Source organism: Natator depressus, chromosome 13 (genome assembly GCF_965152275.1).
Source record: "Natator depressus isolate rNatDep1 chromosome 13, rNatDep2.hap1, whole genome shotgun sequence".
Classification (NCBI taxonomy): Eukaryota; Metazoa; Chordata; order Testudines; family Cheloniidae; genus Natator; species Natator depressus.
In genome coordinates, this window is record NC_134246.1 from 17,355,931 (window position 1) to 17,374,992 (window position 19,062).

The 19,062-nt window shown below is 44.4% G+C and overlaps 1 protein-coding gene across 1 annotated transcript in view; it reads right to left on the minus strand.

Moving 5' to 3' along the window:
- Positions 1-256: 256 nt before the first annotated feature.
- Positions 257-19,062, minus strand: part of LOC141997308 (somatomedin-B and thrombospondin type-1 domain-containing protein-like) — a 28,951-nt gene continuing 10,145 nt past the window's right edge. The window contains exons 2-5 of the mRNA XM_074969618.1: positions 11,643-11,837; positions 10,527-10,605; positions 7,767-7,943; positions 257-920 (exon numbers count right to left, since the gene is read on the minus strand). Of these exons, the coding sequence (XP_074825719.1) occupies positions 803-920; positions 7,767-7,943; positions 10,527-10,605; positions 11,643-11,837 (569 nt within the window). The 3' untranslated portion in view covers positions 257-802. The remainder of the gene's footprint in view (positions 921-7,766; positions 7,944-10,526; positions 10,606-11,642; positions 11,838-19,062) is intronic.

Sequence of the window (19,062 nt, forward strand, 5' to 3'; positions counted from 1 at the left end):
AATGAACAGAGAACTGGAAGGGATGGCCTGAGTCATCGAGTCCAGTCCCCTGCTATCGCAAGCAACCCTCTCATAAATATATACTTCAATGGAAGCAGGATCCAGCCCAATGGGAGCAGAGGGTGCCCAGAAACACCCATGAGGCACTCAGCACCCTTCAGGATCAGTCCCTAAGGGCTCAAAACGCCTCTCATTGAAGTAAATGAGAGCTTTGCCCCAAATTTCAATAGGGGCCAGTGCTGTACCTACCAGGAACCCAACATAAAATAGCAAAAGCGTGGGGGGTGGGGGGGTGGTGATGGAGTGCCCTCCAGGCAGGGGGGTTATCTGTACGGAGAGGAGGCAGTTTGAGTGGACTCATTTTGCATGTCTCTTGTTGGCTACTTAGCTAGGTTTTTAAACAATACATGTATTGTAATTCTTTTTTGAATTCTCTTATTTGGTGGCTTCTCGCTGGCAAGTCTCAGGGAAGGAGGAATTTGGAAGTAGAGAAGGGGACTGACTGATGGCCCAAGTCAGGGTGGCTGCTCTCAGGCACAGAGGACATTCATGGAAGGAAGTGTGGGGAAAAAGACTGAAGTTGCTTTGTCAGCTTGTCTTCTTCAGAGAGCCAGGAGCATGGGTGGATATGAAGGGGTTTTCAGCCTCAGCCTTGGCAGGTGGCAACCTCCTTGAAGCAGTCCAAGAGGGGCTTTACTGACTGATCAGCAGGTGGGGTGGGGTGGGGTTGTTACTTCAATCTTTGTGCCAAAGCCACAATCATGTGGCTCAGGCTTGGAGGCGCTGGGCCAGTTCAGAAGGGTTAGATGAACAAGAAGCTGTGAACAGAAGGACAGGAGCAAGTGTCCAGCTGGCGAACTCTCCTCCAGGTTCCTCTGCATTGGGGATTCCCCATGGCCTGCCAGTGCAGCAGCCGATTCCTGGAAGGAACAAAGCAAAAGTGGGGGGAAGGGATTAGCGTATTAACTCCTTAAAGGACAGTACCTGAGTGCATAATGCACCATCACTAATGGGGACTCCAGCAAGGCTGCTAAGCAGGAAGCTGGCTGCTCTCTAGAAGCAGCCAGTCACACAGCCACAGTTTGAGATCAGCCAATAAATCCTGAAGCTTCTGTCTTTGACATCAGTCTGCATCCACCAGGCCTGATTCTGATGAAACACTGGTGAGAATCAGTATCCACTCTATTGATACCAATGGGTTACATCAGTGCAAAAGTAGCGTAAAGTGAGCTCACAATCAGTCCTCTTGTACTGAAGCAATTGATAGTTGCAAACCACAGGCAAAATTCACCTCTTCAATGCACATCACCAGTCTCTACTAGAGGGCGAATAAGGGATTTTTTGGTTCACTGGTAATTGAGCGGCCGAGGGAATAAAATAATTGTGACAGCTCAAACCAAAAAGTTTTGTTTCAATTTTGAGCATTTTTTTAATGTTTTTGATTTTTTTTTCAAATAAACTGAAGGAAATTCTGAAACAAAATGTTGTTTCAAACAAAAAAAACAAAATATTTTTGTTTCAAAAACGTCAACGTGAATTGTTTTGATTTTTTTGTTTAAGTTTTTTTCCCAATCAAAACAATTTGGTGAAATCTACAGGAATTCATGAAATATTTTGGTGTCATCAAAAAAAGTTTTGTGAAAAAAAAAAAAAAAATTCACCCAGCTCTAGTCTCTTCTGTGTCCTGCCCTCTTTCCTTGGGCAGAGCTCCCACTGTCGTCCATGAACGCTGCAGACACTGAACGAGTACGTGTTACACAACACATAGCCATGGAGTACAGCTCTATTTGTAAGGCAGGAAAAGAGCAGAAACATCACCGTCACCTTCTAAACTATTTTCTTCCAGGTTCTGAATGTTCCCAGCAAGTTACTGAATGTGTTTATCCTGAACGGACTAGAGAAATGTTCCATTTTAAACAAATGCTTTTAAGCACTTGCCCCGATGTGTAGATGTAGACTTCGTGAGTCCCCGCTCACATTAGACATACTCACACTAGCTTGCTAAAAATAGCGGCAAAGCCAAGGCAGCGGCAAGCGGCGGCACAAGCTAGCCAGGCCGAGCACATACCCACAGGGTTCAGGCCGGCTTGTATGCCGCGCAGCTACCCTGTGCCAACACTTGCTGCTGCCCAAGCTATGCTGCTATTTTTAGCATGCTAGCTTGAGGAGAGCTAGCAAGAGTATGTCTAACATGAGCTGGGAATTACGCCCTAGCTCTTGTGTAGGCGTACCCTTAACGTTAGCACAAAAGGTGCTGGCCAGATAGGCAGGGAGCTTGAAATTTAGCCATAGAAAAAGGTACGGCACGGGCAGCAGCATTGCAAACTTCTTCTCCCGCTACACATTCACGACCTCGTGGCAACGGGGCTGAGCCCTGCCCTTTCGGAGAAGCACAATGGCTCGTTCAGTCCTTGCTCCAGCGCCAAGAGCTGTCAGCAAAGTAGCCAGAATGATCTGTTGCTCCTGTTAGCTTTATAATTCTCTAGAAGCCTGAATTATCACTGCCAATTGTACAGAGACAGCAGTGCTGCTGGTTTAATGAGGTGCCATGCTCCATGGTGCAGTTTTATACATCACACATGGTTGGGGGGAAACTAAATGTTCTCTCTTCTGGCTTTGGGTCATTTCAACGCACCAGGGTTTGCACAGGAAGAATCAAGATCCTAGATCTTACAGAGCAGGCTACATAGACGGACAGGTCCCACATGTTGTATGGTTCTCCTCCTCCCCTGGGCCACAGCTTTATCTTTAAAAGGCTTGATTCTTTCAACATAAAGCACACTTGCCAGCTTTGGCCCTGCCGATAGGAAACGCAGCCTGTGTTATGTTTAGAGGAACGTTCCCCGACTTCCCTATCTGGATGTCCCGAGTGAAGCTGTCTGTGAGCTGCAATCACCACATCTTGCTTAAGACTATCAAGAACAGCTAATCCTCCCAGGCACCGGGCCCCAGAGCAGTGTGTAGAGCATGCTCATCACAGACATCAGTGCTTGTTACTCAGTGTTCTGAGGTCTGGTACCATTTCAAAAATACCCACCACCACCTGTCCTAAGATCGCTGGATAACTTTGCGACCCTGTCACGTTGCGCTTCTTACCACTTACCCTTCCATGAACAAGGAGGCCAATCAAACTCCTTGGAGATCCCAGGTGTCCCCACTTATGTGATGGCTGCTACTTGGCCATCACACTGGGGACCTCCAGAGCTACAAGCAGGAGCTGCTACATCTTGGGTCAAAGACCCAAGGCTCCCTAGCTGCGACTGTGACAGATTCACATTCTCTGCAGGTCAGGCAAGGAGAAGGAACCACTCGCTAACGGGTTACATAGGCAGCCTTCAGAATCTCCCGTTAGTCTGCACTGGCTACTCAAATGCTTGAATTGCACCAGACTAGGCTGAGAGAGAGACAGACAGACAAGCAGGAAATATTCAAAAGTACAACACTGCTGCTGAGTTTATTTTAAACTCTCCCCGATGTTTTACTGCCCGACAATCATTCTGGGAACAATAAGTGAATTAAATCCTGGTGCCAGCTGCCAAACCAACAGCACGAGAGGACTGAAGTGTCGAAATGGAATGGTGTGACCCAGGTACTAGCTATGCACGTTTCCCTCGCAGTGCCCAAGCAATGTGCCTCAGCCAGGAGCTGCAGTGACCCCCCTCTAGGAGTGGCAGATAGTTCAGCCTGCATGATCACCGGCAAATTGATCATATTTATCCTATTAGCATAAGTGGAACAGGCTAAAGCTTGAAACCAGTGTACTTTGTGGGGAAGGGGGGTTGGATGTATAGCAGGAGAGGCCTACGTAAATCTGACCAAGTGCTCACTAATACTGCAAAGCTGTATCCCACCCCCTGCCAGCTGCCGCTGCCTGCTTCATCCTCTTCACCAGGGCTCACAGATTCTGGCCTGAGGAGTTTAGCAGGACAAGAGCTCCCCTAAAATGTTTCAAAACTCAGTCAATACTCTGATAGGTCTACTCTACTCTACTGGAGAGGCAATGCTCTCCAACACATGTGTTTCTCCCATCCCACCTGCTCCCCTTCCTTCTCAGAGATCCTGGCCGACCAGCTCCATATGCCCCCTCACATGCTATCCCTGCCTCCATCCTACTTGGCCAGTCCTTAAAGCCTATTTCTGGAAGGAAGTGAAAAGGGACTATCATGCACCAGCGCAGTACATAAAACATGCCCATATAAGACATTCCAAACATGGTTCAGGTCCATCTACAAACACTTTGAACTGCACACAAGACAGCAATTAGAGAAATCAATAAAACCAGCCCCCATAACTTGCACAACATTTCGTGGTAGCTTTAGGGAGAGTTGTTATCTAATGTGTGAATCATAAAAATACTTCCCACCACTCCAAAGGAGATCCAACTCCCATTATTCCCTCAAGAATGTAAGGCCACAGATCCAGTTGAAAGGAACAAAAGAACCAACAAAATCTCTTACCCTGAAGTAAAAGCTAAAATGGCTCAGAAACTTGATGGGAATTCTCTTTGCTTTCAAACAGCAGGGGGACTTGTGGTGGGAGATGTAAGGATTGAGGTGGTGGGGAGCAGAGGAATGAAATGAATGGAAACAAGATGACTGTCAAGGCTAGGATTATTCTAATCACTCAGGGATTTTAAATTTATTGGTGTAATCAACCCATTAAGATTCCCCCCCATTAAGGATTTCATCACAGATGGTTTGCCATATTAAGGGCTAGAGTGGTGCCTTGCCCTTTAGATGATTAAAAGTGAATTAATTTTAAAATTTTCTATCTCTACAGGGCTTCCTATTCACTAGTCTCTTCATCACAACTCTGCAGTGCACAGCCTCTGCACCCCCCATAACAGGAATGGCATTATACACACTGGCATCCAAATGGATTTTTAGGCTACACCATCTTGCCTTCAGTTGGCCAACTAAACATTCCACCACCAGCCTGAAACTGATCAGGGTGTAATTAAGCCTTCTTCTGCCAGGTGCTCGCACATCAGAGTAGGGCTTCAAGAGCCAAGGCAATAGAAGATAGGCTCCCAAGATAAAATTAGGCACAGACACCTCACCAAGAGCTACATTGGGTCAGAATAAAGTCCCAGCTTGTCCAAATTTGAAAATGACAGATCGCCGGAATAACCCGGCATCATTCACCCTACTGGCATGTCCCACGTTGGTGACCATGATCCTCTATCCATGGTCAACCAAGGTCTGCATAATGATTGAGTAGCGTCCTTTCTGGTTTACATATTCATGTGCCCTGCGTGGAGGCAGACAATGGGCATGTGTGCCATCCGTGACCCCAGCACACCTCAGAAAGCCCATTTGCTCAAAGCCCATGATAAAGGCTAAGATTTTGTCACAGATATTTTTAGTAAAAGTCAGAGATCAGGTCATGGGCAATAAACAAAAATTCACAGAAGCCTGTGACCTGTCCCAGACATTCACTAAAAATAGCCCTGACAAAACGGGAAGGTGGGCTTGGCACCCACTGCTGCTGGGGCTCCGGGGTCCCTTGCCGCTGTGATAAGTGAGAGCTCCGGGATCCCTCTGCAGTGAAGACATAACCTAATGATGTTAGGGCTGGTGGAAGGTGCCGGATTGACAGCCCTGAAGGCTATCCCCAAAACAGATGTCACATAGGCAGCAGGAGTGTAAGCTTCCCCGACCTGGCCCCAGACCTATCTGGAAGGACCATCTCTGGTGCTGCAAGGGGCATTCACTGTCTGTACCCCATTCAACCCTTGGTCTCCCTGACAAGGCAGCCAACTGGTGCCAATTCCCATGAGACTTATTTGACTCAGCTTGGTAGCTAGACTGGTCAAGTTCACTATGTTTTATAATCTGTTTCACTTCCCAGTTTCTCATGCACCTGGAAATGGATTAACTCAGCAACTCATTTCACATACACCACTATACAGCAAACAGATGGGAACAACTTCCATCTCTGCTGAAGTAGAAAGGATTCAGACCAGCTCCTTAGAGATGAAAGGTACCATGGGTGAAATCTTGACTCCATTCAAGTCAACAGCCACACTCCCACTGGCTTCAATGGGGCCAGAATTTCACTCCATATTCACAAAACATTTAGTTCAACCCAAAATGACTTTTGGGGTTTGTTTGTTTTGCTTCTTTTGTTTTCAGGTGGCTTTTTATTTAAAAAAAATAAAAAACAAAAAACCACGAGCTAAGTTTCTAAGCAAAACATAGTTTGAAAAGAAAAAAAAAGGCAAAATGTGTCATTTCAAAAGTACTGAAATTAAACATTTTAGCTTTTTGGAATCCCCCCCCCAGGCAAAACTATTCACTGAGTTTGCCCTGAATGTGCAAATAGTTCCAGTCAACCCATGAATTTTTCCATGATTAAACTGTTCAAAAAATTTCACTCAGTTCTATAAAGCTATGAATGTAGATGATGTTATTCACCAGACAGCCTGGTAAATGAGGGAGGGTCTCTTTCCATATCCCTGGGAAGGAAACTGTGGGCTGCAGATATTTTTCATTTCACTTAGTGCGATGCTCTTCTCTGGCTCCAGGATTTCCAACAAAATAACGTTATTTCAAGCTTTTACATTTTTATTACACTTTTTAGCCTCCGCTGACCGCATCAGTTGGGTTCACTGCTCTTTATCTAAAGATCTTTGCAACCTTCATACTTAACAAGCAGGGGGACGAGGGGGAGGAAAGAGAATCTAACCTGACTTGTTCTCATGAAAAGCCATGGGCAGCCTCTACCTAAAAAGGCTATTACTGGTGCGGTAGTCGGTATGTAATATATAACATGTTTTATAATCCTTGTTTATGGTTAGTATCTAAAAACAGAGCTATTCATTTCAATATTAAAGTGAGCTACAAGCAAAACACCCGCAGCCCTGCCACGCAGTCATTTCCAGTGCTGGATTGCCCTGCAGTTCCACAGTGGGTTCTTAAATGTTAAAAACAAAATTACATTTCACCTGTTACACAGACATAACTAGGAAGGGAACTGTGTGATAAAAAAGTGGAGGGGCAGTGTTATGTAGCAGCTACAGCAGGGCACTGGAGAATCAGGACTCTATTCCTCCACTAACTTGCTGTGTGGCCATGGGCAAGTCCTTCCTCCTCTCCTTTGGCCCATCTGTAGAGTGATTAATGCTTGCAGAAGCAATCTGAGATTCCTGGCGGAAAGATGCTATAATGCAAAGATTTGTTTTGATCTCCAGTTACACTGGCTACCAGTCCTCAGCACCAGAGCTTACAGTGCCTGGGGTCAGGGAGAAACACGCTATTCTGAACCAACCGGTTAAGCTCACTTTTGGAAACACAGTACAGATCTAGATGAGCCATAGGTCCACTCAAGTGAAGTAAATGGTTCTTACAAGCAGTGACAGCCTGCAGAACGAATTTGGTTTTATTTTCTTGCTGGTGGGAGGATGGTCAGACAACAGGGGAGCCTTTTAAAAAAAATCATGACTGTGCTACTTAAATTAGGAGGCAATGAGATTTAACGGACTAAGCACAGGAGGTCCCGAGTTCCCATTCTGGCTGCGCCACCGGCTTACCATGCAACCTTGGCCAAGACCTTTCATCTCAGTCTCCCTCTCTCTGTCAAACAATTATAATATCGCCTACCTAACTCCTAGTGTGCACTGAGGATTACTTAATAGACGTACAGGGCTCTGAAGATATAAAGTGAGAGGTGAGCACAGGGACAAATCTCTCCAAGCAGCTCAAGGGGGAGGAATAGAAAAATCCTATATGAAAAGACACTAACAAAGCAGCATTCAGGGCTCTTACTTTTTGCTTCCACTGCCATCCCCATAGCAATGCAGACTCCTGGAATCCAGGGCCGGGTGCTGGCACTCCACGCAGACTGTGTGCCCCTCGCTGAGATATCGCATCCACTGAGTATAGGAACTGTTCCCCTGCAAACAGCCTTCCATGATGGCAGTGATCTGGAATTCGACACAATATCTGCAGCAGAAATGACAGTCTCAGCTAACTTAACAGCAGCATTACAGACCTACCAGTGACCGAGCAACCCAGAGCAGACTGGGTGAACAAAGATCATTTTAAAAAAAGGGAAAGTGCATCACAAAATACACCGTGCACATTTATTCTGACGAGTTAGAGCTGAGTGTTGCTATTCAATCAAACGTAGGTGCTTTCAACCTACAGATACCAAAGTGCTTCTCAAAGGAAGATATCACTGATGCCCCTTTTACAAATAGGGAAACCGAGGCACACACAGCAAGTAAATGATAGCTCCAGGAATAAAGCCCAGGTCTGCTGAGTCCTAGTCTGGTGCCCTGTTCACTGGACCGTGCTGCCCCCAGTTCTTAGTTTTGATTATTTATGGTAATTCTTCATAGGAGACTAAGACATGTCTGGTAGAATAATTCATAACAGCACCCAAGTCTCAAGTAATTGGAGGTCTTTCTATGGCAGTGTACTTGCTTGGAAGTGGGGTGAAGCTGCCAGCTTTCTGATCAGGATTATCAGGCTAGCAGTGAGATTTCGCCCTCTATTTGTGCCATGCTCAGATCATGCTGTACGGGTGTTTTTAACCAAACCTTAGAGGAAAGGCTAAGAACTGGCCTTGTTCAGGGAGGAGAATGGACGTTTGAGGTGGTAGTAACTGCCTGCAAACATATCACAGAACGGGGTTTTGCACAAGCAGAAGCTCTTTCCCTGCAGAAGCTTAAATGAGGGTGAAGGATGCATGTACATTACGGAAACGTGTGTGCGCGCAAGGGTGCGGAACCAGCAAGTGGACAACTGCCGTATGGTGCCAGAGAGGCACCAATATCCTCCCTGTGACACTTACAGAATGGCAGGTGACAACAAAGAAAACCCCTCCACAGGAGCTTGAAATAAGATGCCACAGAGAATCACCAGCCTGCAAAACGGAGTAAGGCAGGAGACAGGAAAACACGCAGCAATCCCCCTTAGCGATCTGCTACATGGGCCTGCATCAGCAACGGCAGCCCCTACCAGAACGAGAAGCAGGAAGCAAGGCCAAAGTCAGCACCCTTACAGACCTTAGTTCTTTAAGCGGAGCATAAAGGAGGAATGTTTGCCAAATTCATGGCTGTGTCGAGAACCCCGCCCTGGCAACTAATCAGCACTTGCACATCTGTCTCTCGCAGGATTTAAAGTGCACATGAAAGCCATATGCAGAACCTGGACGTCTGCCAGTACCTGCACCGTGTAATCGTGACACTGGGGGAAAATGCGCAGCAGGAGCTTAAGGGAGCCAAGCGTATCAGGTACCCCCTCCAGCTCTTGATGCAATCAAGCCAACCAGTACAATAACCTGCCTCCTACACAGCCAGGATGCCCAAACTCTGCTCTGCTGGTACCCAATAGGGCAATTTACCAGGATCCCAAAGGGCAAATCTAATTTGCATAAAACTGAACCAGCTGCACCTGGCTTCACCTTTAATACAGAAGTGCTGCCCACAGAGACTACAGCTCCCAGCATGCTGGAGCTGGAGTCTCCATAGTCCATGCTTTCCCTTTAATGCGGAGCATAACTATGGTTCACACTGTAACCCAAGAGGGGAGTGTAAATGGCTATCCCTATTATAAAGCTGAAGATCAATGCTAAACTGCAAACAAGAAACAAAAACATAACACACACACACACAGGGAAAAAAAAACAGGCAGTCCACAAATGCACTCTTCTTTGACAGCAATTAATAGGCATCAAGGGCCTATACAGTTGAGATAAGAAGTTCCAACATCAGTGATTGATTTATTCTAAGTACCATGACAGTAACACTGCATACACGCACATTTTTCTGACTATTTAGGCCACGGTCTATGCTGGAAATCTATTCATGGTACAATATAAACAGCAAAGAGCACAGCGAGACTGAAAGCTACCCTGCCAGCAAGCCCATCACATGATGATGGGAGAAAAGGGCACTGGACCCAGAGAGAAGTAGGTCAAGGGAACCGGCTGAAATGACCGCTCTTTGCTTATGGGATTCTAAATAGCAACATTATTAAACAGCTACAACTCAACTCTCCCCATCAAGCAGAGTCAAGCCCTCTATTTTGTGAAGTTGGTGCTGCACTGGAATCAGGCTTTAAGGGTTTGTGGGACCTGGACTTGTAGATTCAGTGTTTCCAAGCCTGCACTTTAGCATCCACACTAAATTGTAAACCTGGGTCCACACTTACTGAACCTGGGTCTCACAACCGTGCTAATGCATCCATACTGAACTACGCAGACCTTCTGACTTGGGTCTTCGGTTTGACCTGTGACCACGCTGCAAAATTTCACGGAGGAACTCAGGTTTAGACCCACCCCCCCAGCCAGGTCATAGGACCTGGGTCCTCATTTGTATGTGGACAGAAGGGAGCTTTGGGCTCAAATCTGAGTCAGAGCCCAGGCTTAGCATGCCGTGTAGATATCGTCTAGAAGTCTCCATCCTGTTGAACATCTGCTCTGATAAGAGCAGACCGTGGGTGCAATCCTGCACACACTGAAGCCAATAAGAAAAGGTGCGTGAAGTGTGATTACACTGCAACACTCAGCCCCCTACTTACCCTGCTCCTTCATTGTCGCTGGATGCAGCTCTCTTTTTCCTTGCTCTCCCATAACCTCCTGTGGTTATTAATGCTGGAACTGTGCACAAAGAGAAATTGCACACATGGTAAGTGACGCTACTGCACCGAGGCCACTTGTGCCTGTCAAACAATAAAAACTGGGGCTTTGATGTTCTTTAACAGCACATATTTTTTACTCTGGCAGGAAATCGAAGACAATTCCATATTATCAGTGAATATCCAGCATTTGATTGGAGATGCATTTATATTCATCCCCTTGTACTGCCTGAGATGGAGGCTGCTTATCAGAGCCGTGCCAACCAATGGAGAACAAAATCACAGTTCATTTAATACCAACTCTCGGCATGTTTGAGAAAGCCGATTTAAAATAAACCTGAACTCTTAAATCCACACTAGTAAAGAAGTCAAAGCCAGATTCCGGTCCCAGAGTCATCAGCAAAAAAAAAAAACAAAAAACCAGAAGTAGTCAGTGGAATTACACCTGTGGAAAGTCAATGTATTCGAGATCAAATCAGCCTTTACTCCAGATTTACATCAGAAACTGGCACGCAAGAGAAACTGGATGGGGAAAGATGATACCTTGTCTCTGCTGGGCGCCATTCTGTCATGACTGTTGCAGCTGATTTATAAAAATACTGCTCAGCACCTCCTAAGGCCAAATTTTCCCTCCTACTTTACAAGAATTTTCCTCATCGACTTCACAGGAATTACTCCAGATTTACACTCCTACGTTAGCTCAGAATCAGACCCCTGGTGTGTTACTTTTGAAACATACCAGGTTCCACTAAACAGCATGTACGATTTAAAATAAATTTCCCAGAAAGGATGCCCATGAACCCCATATAAAAGGTTAAATTCGGTTCTCAGTAATGCTGGTGTAAATCCAGCGTAACTCCGCTGACTTCACTGGGGCAACTCCAAATTTACATTGGTGTAACAGAGCAGAATTGGGCCCAAAGGCTTTATCTGCAAATAATTCCAGCCCAACAAACCCTGTAAAGAAGGTTTGGTGGCCAGGCCCCTGGATTCAACCAAGCTCTCTTCAGCCCAGGACTCAGCCATGTTCCCAAGAGGTTGTGTTTTCAATGCACTTACTAAGGGACTGTTTGCACTCAGCTCCTTCCTGGTTCCGGTAGTCCACACAGCCAGCCTTCTCCTCCAGAGGAGGACACGCCTCACCTCCATTTCTAGGCTCCTGCACGACGTGTCTCCTCCGAACTCGGTATGTTGCTTGGCAAGGCTCTGCACAGCCACTCCAGTCGCTCCACTCGGATACAGCACAGGAGACCTCTGGGAGTAGGGTGAGAAACAACAATGTAGGCTGCAGAAATCGTGTGCGCGACACCTTCAGAGATGGATTGGGATCTCTGGCTCAGCTCAGTAAAGCAACCTTCCCCCGACTAAAGCTGCGGGATGCGGAGTTTGCAGCCAACCCAGACTGCCTGCTGTATTTGGTCACACAGAGCACTTCCCAATGGTTTCAGTGGAAGGCCCCATACACTCATAGCAGAGAAGTACTTGACCCTGGAGGAAGTTTCAACAACCTGATCTGTGTTGAGGGTTTTGCACCCACGTGGCTACACTGCAGCAAGGAAACACTGCTGTAAAACAGTGCCTGCACTTAGTCCAGTTTGAAACCAGAGTAAGTCACACCAGTGTAAGACCCTTTTTATACTCTGGTGCAGCACATCTACGCTGGCTGGGGAGGGTGGGAGGAGAGAGTTGCAATGGTGTAACTACAGCCATGCAAACATCCCTAATGTAGACAAGCCCACAGATCCTTTATTCAGACATCATAGGTCTCTCCATAAACAGCAGGAGAATCTCTCCCACTACGTAGCAATGTTTTAAGCGGCTTTATTTCCCTTCTCCCACCAACAAACCACTTTCTTATCCAAATACCATGCCCGCAGGGTGTGTGCTCAACCCCAGGATACACTCTCTCTGGATGTGTGAAGGCATGGACCATGTGTATTTGCGATGTGGAGTACCATGGGGTAAATAGCACAAATACATTTTCCACTAATTTTTGATTTTCTAAATAGATTTTGAGAGTTTAAAGCCAGAAGGGACCATTAGATAGCTAGTCCAACCTTCTCTAGATCACAGACCATTAAAGACTGAATGCATCCGATGAAGTGAGCTGTAGATCACGAAAGCTTATGCTCAAATAAATTTGTTAGTCTCTAAGGTGGCACAAGTACTCCTTTTCTTTTTGCGAATACAGACTAACACGGCTGCTACTCTGAAAACAGACCATTAAATGTAATCCATTAGCCCTTGCATTGAGCCCACTTATTTGTGTTTGAATAAAGCATCTCTTCCAGAAAAGTCATCCAGGCTTCATTTGAAAACATCCAGAGATAAGAATCCAACACTTCCCTGGGTAATTCGTTCCAATTGTTAACCACCCTCATTGTTAAAAAAATTGTGCCTAACATCTAATTTGGATTTATCTGGCTTCGACTTCCAGCCATTGGTTCCTGTTATGCCTTTCTCTGCTAGATTAAAGAGCCCTTCAGTATCTGGTATTTTCTCCCCAGGAAGGTACTTTGTAATCAAGTCACCTCTCAATCTTCTTTTTGGTGATCTAAAACAGACTGATCTCCGGGACTCTAGCCACAAGGTATTTTCCTCCAGTCCCTGAATAATTCTTGTGGCTCTTCTCCGTGCCCACTCCAGATTTTTCAACAACCTTTTTAAAATGTGGACACCAGAACTGCATGCTGTATTCCAGCACCAGTCTGACCAAGACCATATATAGAGGTAAAATCACCTCTGTACCACCACTCACTACTCCCAGGTTATACATACAAGGATCGCATTGGTGCTTTTTGCCACAGCATCACACTGGAAGCTCATGTTAAGTTGCTTTTCCACTACGACCTCTAAATCCTTTTCAGAGTCTCTGCTTTCCCACATCCAATCCCCATTCTGTAGGTATGGCCTACAATCTTTGTTCCTAGATATACAACTTTGCATTTCAGAGTAACAGCCGTGTTAGTCTGTATTCACAAAAAGAAAAGGAGTACTTGTGGCACCTTAGAGACTAACCAATTTATTTGAGCATAAGCTTTCGTGAGCTACAGCTCACTTCATCGGATGAAGTGAGCTGTAGCTCACGAAAGCTTATGCTCAAATAAATTGGTTAGTCTCTAAGGTGCCACAAGTACTCCTTAACTTTGCATTTGGCGGTACTAAATGGTATTCTGTCTGAATGGCCGCCCTGTCTTCCTCATTATTGACCACTCCAACAATCGGTCATCCACAAATTTTAGCAGCAGTGATTTTATATTTCGTTCAGATGATTGATGAAAATGTTGCATGGTGCCAAGCCTAGTACAGATCCCTGCAGAACGCACTAGAAACACTCCCCATTAGATGATGATTCCTTGCTGGCAATAACTTTTTGAGATGTCAGTTAGCAACCACTTAATCCATTTAACAGGTGCTTTATTGATATTCTAGTTTTTAAATCAGAATGTCACTTAGTATTAAGGGCTGGTCCACGCAGCACAGCAACGTACACTAAATTTCTAAAGGTTTCAGAGTAGCAGCTGTGTTAGTCTGTATCCACAAAAGGAAAAGGAGGACTTGTGGCACCTTAGAGACTAATGCTCAAATAAATGTGTTAGTCTCTAAGGTGCCGCAAGTCCTCCTTTTCTTTTTTTAAATTTGTTAAGTGCTCCAACATATTGCACATTAATTGGTCCTTGTAGAACATACTGTTTCAAGCAGCACTATGTTAAAGTGCACTAGCAGGGTGTGCTTTAGAAATCATGCCACCATAAATGTGCACTGCTCTCCACCTAGACCAGCCCTAAGTCAAATCCCTGACATAAGTCCAACTGTATTACATCTACATGGTTACCTTTATCAGCCAAACTTGTAATTTCATCAACAAATGAAATCAGATTTGTTTGACAAGATCTATTTTCCATACTACCATGTTGACTGGCATTAATTATATCCCTAACCTTTAATTCTTTATCCACTGAAGCCCACATCAGCTTTTTCATTGTTTTGCCCAGGACTGACGTCAGGCTAACCAGCCTGTAGTGAGTCACTTGCCCTTTTTAAATATTGGCACAAAATTAGCACTCTTCTAGTCTCCTGGAATTTCCCCAATAGTGCAAGATTTATTAAAAATTAACTCCAATGGGCCAGAGATCTCCTCAGCCAACTCCTTTGATTTAGAACTATTGGGTACAATTTATCTGGGCCTGCTGATTTTAAGTGTTTATCCCAAGTAGATGTTGTCTAACATCATCCCCAGTTACTAATGCACCAGAAACTACTTCATCATTGTCACAGGATATAAGAACCTGCTTCTTTCCAAATACCTGCCTTTTCTGCATCATTATTAACAATTTGACCATCTCCATCTAATAATGGGCCTATATACCATTGCTAGGATTTCTTTTGTTCCCAATATACTTTAAAAATTCCTTCTTGTCTTTAGACCTGTCAGCCATGGAGTTTTCCCTGATGTATTTAGCTTCCCTTATCAATTTTCTGCACTTCATAACTTCTTTTATTGATTGCTATTTATTTCTCCCTTTTCCCCCCATATGCTATATATTTCTTCCCCCCACCCAATTGATTGTGAAACGGCAGCTTTGACCATCTAGTAAACTTTTTAAATAACTCCAATTTTCATTGATATTTCACCGTCTACATTCTCCCTCCCAATCAATTTCACTCAATGTTTTTTGGCTTTGGAAAATTAGCCTTTTTGAGAAGCACCAAGTTTATATATTACTGGTTGGGACTTTCCTCTGCCCATTTTTAATGTCATCAGGTCACATGATCCAGAGGCAACCACCAACTTACAGTCCAGTGATTAATTCATCTTTATCCATCATAATGAGATCCAAAATGCAGTTACCACATGTTGACTGCAATACCTTTTGTGTTAGAAAATCATCATCTATAATTTTTGGAAACTCTAATGATGTTTTACTACTGGCTGCATGAGACCTCCAGTTTGCAAGACATGTCCTGAAGGCCCCCATAACAACACAGTTCTTTCAATACATTACACACCGGGATTTAAGCAGTAACTTACCCTGTTCTCTGGTTTGATTCAATGGTCTGTAACAGATTTCCTCCTCTCCACCCCCAAACCCCATCCTGGGCTTTATGAATTAGCACTTCGATCTATATGGATTCAAGATCCTGCATTTCTGAGTCATCAATAACTCTAAAACAGGCAACGGTGTCTTTCATATAGTGTGCCATCGCACCTACACACCCTTTTTTTACCCACTCCATCCTTCCTGAACAGATTATAACCAACAATTTTAACATTCCAATCAGGTGAACTGTCCAATCAGTTCAATTCAGTAAAGCCAGCTGCATCACATTTGTCCCATCAATGAGAATTACCAATTTTGCTTGCTTGTTACCCAGACACCTAGCATTGGTACAAGGTGCCATTGAAACGTTTCTTCTCTTCACATTCTTTGCCACCTTGGTTCGATAGGTTCACAACACACTGAATCCGCATTTGAACTACATCCGTACCACCACTTATGCAAAGCTCAGGCCCCTTTTCATGTTCTCTTCCCATGAAAATTCCTGCAGTCGAGTCTCACTGGCATGAATTTTAGCAAAGAGCAGATTTCACTGCCTCACAGGAAATGAACTTAAAAGCTGCACACAAGAATATTCACTTGCAGGGTCAACAAGGAGTGTGGAACAATACCACATGACTTACCTAGCCAGTGACAATTAACCCACATGGCTCAAATAGTAAGTATAAAACATTCACAGAAAACTATTTGCAATCAGTCTAGAGTCCAAAAACATGTGCCAAATCCTTTTGATTCAATGATTAGTTAAATTTGAGTAAATCACACCCTGCTTAAAAATACGTCACCAGCAGAATTATCTACTCACTTCTCCCCAGAGATGTGTTTTTGGTTAGGTCTATTTTTTTATGGCCAGGGGGCCTGCGCGCGCACACACACACACACACAAAACAAAAGACCACACACACAACACACAAGCTAAATTTATTTGAAATCTAAAATACTATTCTGGGTAAGGACCCCTCCTTACCCTTTTCAGTCACCAAAGCAAACATAGTAGAGAAGGCTGTGAAGTCTGTCCCTGGAATGGGGTCACTGGGCCTTGTTCTAGTAACACAAGCATTACAATAATATTTAGAAATAGCAACATTTCTGGGTTTATTCAGTGCATGTTTACGCTTTTGCCGCCTCTGTTACTGCTAATTTGGGAAATATTGAGGCAGAACCACCAAGGCTTCCATCTTCCCTAGGGCCTCTCATCCAGTTTCATCCAGGAACCAAGCAACCTTTGGACTGGAACAGAACCCTGGGGCATTGGTCCTATCAGGACTGAAAGTGCGTGGTCCTTAAACTGGCCCATAAGCCAGGGGGTCTCAACCTTTTTCTTTCCGAGGCCCCCCTGAAGATGCTATAAAAAGTCCATGGCCCACCTGTGCCACAGAAAACCATTTTTTTCTGCATATAAAAGCCAGGGCTGGCATTAGGGAGAACCAAACAGGGCAACTGCCTGTGGCCCCATGCCACAGGGGCCCGCACAAAGCTACTTTGCTCAGGCTTTGGCTCCCGCCCTGGGTGGCAGGGCTCAGGGCCCCGGCCTTCAGCTCCATGCAGTGGGGCTTCGACTTTCTGTCCTGGGCCGCAGCGAGTCTAATGCTGGCCCTGCTTGGCGGACCCCCTGAAACATGCTTGCGGCCCCCCGGGGGGCCCCGGACTCCTGGTTGAGAACCACTGCCATAGGCTACCTGGGAACCACAAGCTGAAATTGTTACAGGACTAGTACTAGAACTGTGGCTAGTATTGTCTTCGGTATTTAAAAAAACACCACACACACACACACACACACACACACACCCCCCACTGTGGCACCATCCATAATATAAACAAATCTGAACCTTTCATTTTTGTAACCATACGTCAACATCAGTAATTAGCATTAATGAGCTAAATAAATGAGACGCTGTTCCGAAGATGCAGCAATAAACCCTAAATGTTTATTGGCTTGTACAATGGCCAACATTAATCCTCTAACGAATCCTCTTTGAAATCACCTGTTCTTTCAGCCAAGTTTGGCTTCAGATATTAGTACCACACTTGAAATATTTCATTTTAATATTACTTGGATAAAGTAAATCTGTAGTGATGAAAAATAATCTATTAGAAACAGTCTACAGATATGATTCAGTATCAAATATATTTGAGTTCCTTGCATCCAGTAAAAATGAACCATAAGAAATAACTTTGAGCAAAGAAGATATTAGTATACAGAAAGTGACCATGTATTTTTGGACATAATTTCAGTGGCTAGTACATGGTTATATCCACAATATGCCACTAGATGGTACTGTTTCAAAATACTATTGTGATGTATAAATAAACAATAGGCAGTATCCATAACAGATGGTTTGCTGAAAATTTTGGCAGCTTTTGCAAAAGTGACCTACAAAGGGGGAAAATTGTACTTGCCTTTTTGGTTTATTTACAATGCATGAAAAGATTTTTTTTTCATGCTAGTTTTATACATGAGAAATTTGGCCGTTGTTATCATTCCTTGTTTTCTTGGAAGACTCCACAGACAACTGGGAAACTAGAAGGAGCATTATATAACAAGTACAGTGTTGTTATTATTTGGATTTCAGTAATATCTGAAGGTTCCAGTCATGTTCAATGGCTCATTATGTTAGGTGCTATATAATCACTTCAGAAAACACAGTGCCCCAACCCCCAAAAGAGTTCACAACCTAATCCAAAACAAGACACAACAGTGACTTTGACAAACAGTAGGAGACAAGGAGGAAGGTTGGACAGGGGTAACAGTAAAGCAATCACATAGTTACATACATCAAGTATTGCACAGACAAATTATCAGGATTTTTTTTTCATAAATACATAAAATCAGCTATTCCTGATTGCTGCTCAATCTAACCATCACTGGGAGTGAAACCTTACTGAGAGGAAACAGGTTGACAGTCAATTATGGTTTTTTGGATGGGGAACCAAATCCTGAAAGGTTTCAGAGTAACAGCCGTGTTAATCTGTATTCGTAAAAAGAAAAAAGAAAAGGAGTACTTGTGGCACCTTAGAGACTAACCAGTTTATTTGAGCATGAGCTTTCGTGAGCTACAGCTCACTTCATCCTTCCCAAACTCCTTCTTGTGACCTTCAAACAACCCCCCAGCCTTGCAAGATCATCATAAGCAAGCTTCTCAAAGTTCACCAGCCCTTGCCAGAACAACAGATGCACAACCTACAGTCATATCTCCACTGAGACGATGATCAACACTACCCACAACATGCCTTTCAAGATCCATCAGTCCTACACATGCCTATCACAACACCTTACCCAGTACACTAAATGCCCTAACACCACCTGTGTGGGCGAAGTCAGAATCACTACGCTCTCAAATGAACTCACAGAGAAAAATGATGAGACACAGAAATACCATGACATCTGTTGGTGAGCACTTTTCACAAAATGATCACTC